At 32.4% G+C, this 5,975-nt stretch overlaps 1 protein-coding gene across 1 annotated transcript; it reads left to right on the top strand.

The window, feature by feature from the left end:
* Positions 1-214: 214 nt before the first annotated feature.
* LOC141708544 (endo-1,3;1,4-beta-D-glucanase-like) lies at positions 215-4,610 on the top strand. The gene is made up of 7 exons (XM_074512216.1): positions 215-478; positions 1,512-1,533; positions 2,659-2,785; positions 2,983-3,073; positions 3,242-3,334; positions 3,781-3,878; positions 4,163-4,610. The coding sequence occupies exons 1-7, from the start codon at positions 331-333 to the stop codon at positions 4,301-4,303; spliced, it is 720 nt and encodes a 239-aa protein (XP_074368317.1). The 5' UTR covers positions 215-330; the 3' UTR covers positions 4,304-4,610.
* Positions 4,611-5,975: the final 1,365 nt, after the last annotated feature.

Below are 5,975 nucleotides of genomic sequence, written 5' to 3' on the forward strand. Positions count from 1 at the left end.
GCAGCAATAGACGGACTTCCGTCTATTGTCAACGCGAGTTAACGGACGTGAAATTTTAAACGAGTACAATGACTTAAATGAATATTTTTAATTCACATATGACCTCAATGAGAACTTTTTGAATTGGATGACCCAACTGAAAGTTAGTAGTGAGTTGAGTGACCTAACTGCCATTTAACCCAATTGACTGCTGATAATAAGTTAGGACTGGAACACAATAATTCGTAAACAGACGGCCTTTTGCTCCGTAATTTTTTAACCGGAGAGTCAAACATACTTTTTCAATCTTTTCGTTGAACACCTGTTTGGTTTATGAGTTAAGAACATAAAATGTCAGGACCAGAATGTTGCAGCAACCCACCAAATCTAAGCTCAAGCAGTGGATTAGGCTCTGTCACTCAACTTGGAGGCCTGAAAGCTTATGTATCTGGCTCTGCTCAGTCCAAACAGGCCATTTTTCTTGTTTCTGATGTTTTTGGTATTTTTCTTATTTTTACCCCCCTCTTTTCCTTTTCTTCATGTGGGTGGTTTTTTCTTTGACTTTATAATCGTTGTCCTCTGAGGCCTGAGCTTTGCTATTATTCAATGATGATTATCTTTTTTATTACTATATGTGTTTTACCTGCTGTTTGTTCAACTCAAGAAACTAATTATTTATTTGAGTGCACACACATTTTTTGACCGTGTTTATTACTTCTTCCTTCGATTATAAAATTCAATATATTTTGCACTATTGAAGAAAATAGTGACCTTGATCATCACTACATAAAATGGTAAGTACCAGTTTCGTGGTGTGCTGCCAATTTTTTTTTGTTGTTAAACAAAACTACAAGTTTTTTGACACCTTGTTTGGTGATGTGCTTTAAACATTTCGTCTCTATTGTTTTTTTTTCAAATCAAATACAAGGATCTTAATCTCATTTTGAGCATCAAGACTGAAATAGACTTGAACACAATGATTCAGTGATGCTACATAAAAGTCTGATTAGGATTTTTTTCGTCCACTAATTACTTGTACTTCCAATGTTTCGGTCAATTAATGGGAATGGAGGAGCTGCGTTTGTGATTAGTCTTGAGGAAGAAACCTTAAACTATTTTTTTGTATTGAGTTATATATTAGACATCACAAAGCCCGTACAAGATAAAATGTTCAATCGGACTTCTCTAATCAAGTCATTTAGACACTCTTTGCTTAATTAATGGGGAATGGTAATGGGGGGGTAAGTGGCAATGAGAGTGACTTTGAATCCCAAGGATTTGATTGGGAATGATTTACCTGCTTATTCAGACTAAGTATCACAATCCTATTAGTCAAATTGCTCTTTTAAAAACCAGCGCATGGGATTAATTTAACCAAATGCCTCCTTAATCAGTCAAAATAGAATAATCTCGAATATAAAGTTTTTGTTTGTTAGCACGGAGTTTATTAAAAATAACCCAATATCCATTAGATCAATAGTTATGCTTTGTTTCTGTTTGGCTCTTTTTCTTACTCCAATTACTTTTTGCAGGATATGAATCGCCTAATCTAAGGTATTTCTCTTATCTCTCACAAATTGTTCTTGATAATTTATTAATCCATCAGTGGCTCGTGACTCATTACGACTTCACATATTCCTCTGTCCCTAGGAATCTTCTGTTTCATTGTCATGCATATTAGGAAACTAAGTTCCAAATAAGATTTGAATTTAACTATTGACTTCTAAACTACACAAGTAAGAGACAATGGTAGCTTACTGGTTTATTTCAACACCCATGCAATCTGGGGACACTACATATTTCAGTAGTAGTTCTGCAACTGTTGTCTTTGCACTTTTAAACAGATGCTGTACTTATCTGTGTAAGGTTTTGTCAGGACTATGGACTGACTTTGCAGAAATGTAAATGTGTTGGAGTTTCTAATGTTTTTATGAGACAGAACTTTAGATATAGGCCAAAGTTGAAGAATACTAACAGAGATTAGTAGTGTTTATAGATGGAAATGAACAGGGAAGACGCTTAAGAGAGAATGCAATTCGGTTATAGAGAGAGAAAGTATTGGTGATTAAATAACTTCCAATATCTGATGATAGTTCAAACATACTGAAAATACAGACTCTCATACTATTTATACCAGTAATGATATAAATCCCGTGCTTGAAATGACTACTATTCCCTTACTTAACATGCTAGTCCCTCTTCAGTACTACCATACTAATACTCCTCTTAATACTACTATTAGTCCAGATCATAACAGGTTTTTAACTTACAGCTGGGGAATACATTTGAACTCCAGTGACCTCAAAGCATACATAAGAATCTACTACCTCACTTGGAAACTACACTGATGCAGTAGTAAAAGTATATTCAGCTTTATAAAGGCCAGCTTGTAGTGCCACTATACCCCCTCATTTCCAGTGTACCCTTAAACCTTGAGGAGGTATTGCGTGCGTACATATTAAAACTCCTGTAAATGACCATTTTCACACCAAAAAATATAACTTCGAACATGTGCACAATTGATATTTATTTTCATCAGACATTTACGTTTCTTGCTATGAACATTAAATTTATAGACAAGGCTACCAATAAATTCTTAACAGGTATATACTATGTTAGCTTTCCTCATTAAGTTACGATTGAGACTAAAAGTAGGACTTCGTGACTTTTAATTCAAAGGAAACTGGCTGACAAAGTTGCTAATGCTGGATTCTATGTGGTGGTACCGGATTTCATGCATGGAGAGCCCTATGATCCGGATAATGCTGAGAAGCCTATTACAGTCTGGGCCAACATACACAATACAGTTTGTTTCTGACTAAACTTTGTTGAGTTTCTTTTCAAACTAGAGTTGTCTACGGCTTTGTTAACAGACAGAAAATTACAGCTCAACAGAATGTTTTCTCCAAAAGTTTATGGCTTTCGAAGCAGACCATATTCAGATATTATTAACACAGAATCCCTGAAAGCTAAAGTCTCTAAGTTTCTTTCTATTTCTTATAGGACAGAGGATTTGAAGATGCAGAACCAGTAATTGCAGCTCTGAATAGTCAGGGCATAACAAAAGTTGGGGCTGCAGGATTTTGCTGGGGCGGTATGAGTTATGCTGAAGATAACTCAAGATCTTTATGTTTTTCACTTCTTAGTGTCTTTATATCTTTAGTCGTTCAGCTTATAAAACACGAATATGCTATGATGCCAATTAGTTTTGTTGTTGCTTTTAGTCTAGTGACTAAATTCTGCCTCTTTGTTTTTTCCTCAGCCAAGGTGGTTGTGGAACTAACAAAGTCTCCTCATATTCAAGCTGCAGTGCTTTTACATCCTTCGTCGCGCATTACTTTGGATGATATGAAAGGTAGGATAACTTATAATTTTTCTTTTGGGACCTCATTTTTCCTTGATTTTGGTAAGAAAATGGGGTTCATTTATTATTTACATAGGTTACGGAAGTTATTGGTCTTGTTACCCGTAAAGTTTGACAGGAAGCTAGATTGGAGGTTTTTTACATGAGGCAGTAATCTAACTATTCTAATAATTCACCATACATTTTATTTTCCTTGATCCTTTTTCTCCCAAGCAAAATTTTTTCAAACGAAATTAGTTCTTCCCTCTTAGTAAGGTATGGTGTATTTGTAGCTCATGAAGTTGAGTCCGCACAATGCATATGTTTTCCCCTCTTTTCCCATTAATTTTTAGCTCGTGAAGCTGAGATCAGATACTATATGCATATGATTTTGTATGTGAAATTGTGAGTTATATTCTGACATTATCTAACACTACATCAAAATTCTATTCTTTCAGAGGTTAAGGTGCCCATGGCTATATTGGGAGCTGAAATTGACAAAAACTCTCCTCCTGAACTCATGAGGCAATTTGGGGAGATCCTTATATCTTCTAAAGTAAGTGTTCAGTAAAGTTATTTAATTTTATTTCATATTCTCTTCTTCTATATTCATTTACAGCAAACAACTGTTTGAGATTACAATTTCGTCGTTGGAATAAGAACTACAGCCATCTGCCCCTGAATTCTTATTAATGTTAAATGATCTCCATAATATTGTTCAGGTACATAATTAGGTCTAATAAATTCTAGGATACATGCACGGTTTTCACATCCCTTGCTACCTTGTTGAATGTGTACACTCACAGTATCAGGAGGTTAACGGCCTTGTGCATCTTACAGGTAAATTCTTTTGTAAAGATATTTCCGGGTGTGGCACATGGATGGACTGTTAGGTACAAAGCTGAAGATGAATTTGCTGTAAAATCGGCTGAAGAAGCACATCAGGACATGCTGGACTGGTTTCTTGCACATATCAATTGAAGAAAAAAGGATTCTGGTTTATTGGATCTCCTCTTGATTACAGATAGTCCTGTTTTTTTTAGGGTCTTCATTAATATTTTTATATTATTTAAAACTATAATAAATTTCTTTTTAGATCATTACCTTAATAGTATATTTAAAAAAAGTAATACAAATATCTGTTGTTGGCGGGATTCGAACCTGAATCTTGGGTAGTGTATAAATAATTATATAAATATTTGTTATTGAGTTCGAACCTGAGAGTTTTAGTATTGTATAAATAAAGGGTTCGAAGCTGAGAGTTTGAATAGTGTATATTCTTTTAGTATTTGAATCTCACAGTTCTGATCACTTGATGAAAAAGATCCGACGGTCATAAATGGGGATAACCAAACCAACCAAAGAAAAGGCATACTAAATTATACACATTCGGGTTATTATAGTATATATACTAGCTTAAAACCTCTGCGAGTTACGGATGAACCAATCTTTTTTAATATTATATATTTTTTAAAAAAATATTTTGAATTGAATTCTTAAAATTGTTCATTAAAATTTTTTTATATTGACTTTTTATATATGATATGACTTCATGATAATTATATTAATACACGTATATGTTCATAATTTTTTAGAATAGTTAAACCTATTTAAGATAATAGTCTTGATACCGGGGAAAATAATATTATTATAGCGATTTTATAGTTTTTTAAGAGTAAATACAGTAGAACCTCGATAAATGAATACCTTTGGGACCAAAAAAAAATATTCATTTGGCGAGATTATAATGAATATAATATTTATTTATCGATAAATGAATAATAATTCATTTAGATGATATTTTTAGACTTTTTTTTTGTAATTATATCATTTTGTAATAATAATGATTAGGCAAATGATCTTGAAAATGATCTTGAACCCGATGATAGCATCACTATACCACAAGTATCCTCAAGAAAAGCTTTTCAAGCTATTGTCACTATAAAAAACTACCTGCTCCAACATGATCAAAATATTCCATAAGTGGTGCATGTTTTACACAAAATCAAGGATCATATGCATTTTGGGGAGAAAAGAAACAATCAACTTTGGAGGCATTTTTCGAAAAAATATGACTTATTAACGTGTTTGAAAATTAGTCATTGAATGAAATGTATTCATGATATATTATATAAATAAAAATATATTATTTGAAATATAATGATTATTCATTTATATTTACATAGGGCCTATAAAGACTTCATTTGTATTTATTCGTTAATGCATTAAGCGAAATTATTCGTTAAGCCCATTGGACCAAGTTGGGACCGAAGAAATTTATTCATTAGACGAGGTTATTCATTTATCGAACATTCATTTATCGAGGTTCTACTGTATATAATATATCCATTATGTTGAAACCTTTACAAAAATATTATTTTAGAGAGTTTATTACTTAATCGATAAATTATAAAAATGATTTGAAAAAACAATAGTACTGATTGAATGATACTGTTTTATTTATCATTTTATGTGTGTTTTAATAATAATAATAATAATAATAATAATAATAATAATAATGTTTAGTTATAAGTTAATTTTTGGTTCATATCAATAAGATACAAAATATTAATTTGATTTATCTCGTATCAGAGTTTACATTATTTTATTTAAGCCTGAGACTCATTACTACGATCAAATCCAACTAATCATG

This window comes from Apium graveolens, chromosome 2 (assembly GCF_009905375.1).
Source record: "Apium graveolens cultivar Ventura chromosome 2, ASM990537v1, whole genome shotgun sequence".
NCBI classification, from domain to species: Eukaryota; Viridiplantae; Streptophyta; class Magnoliopsida; order Apiales; family Apiaceae; genus Apium; species Apium graveolens.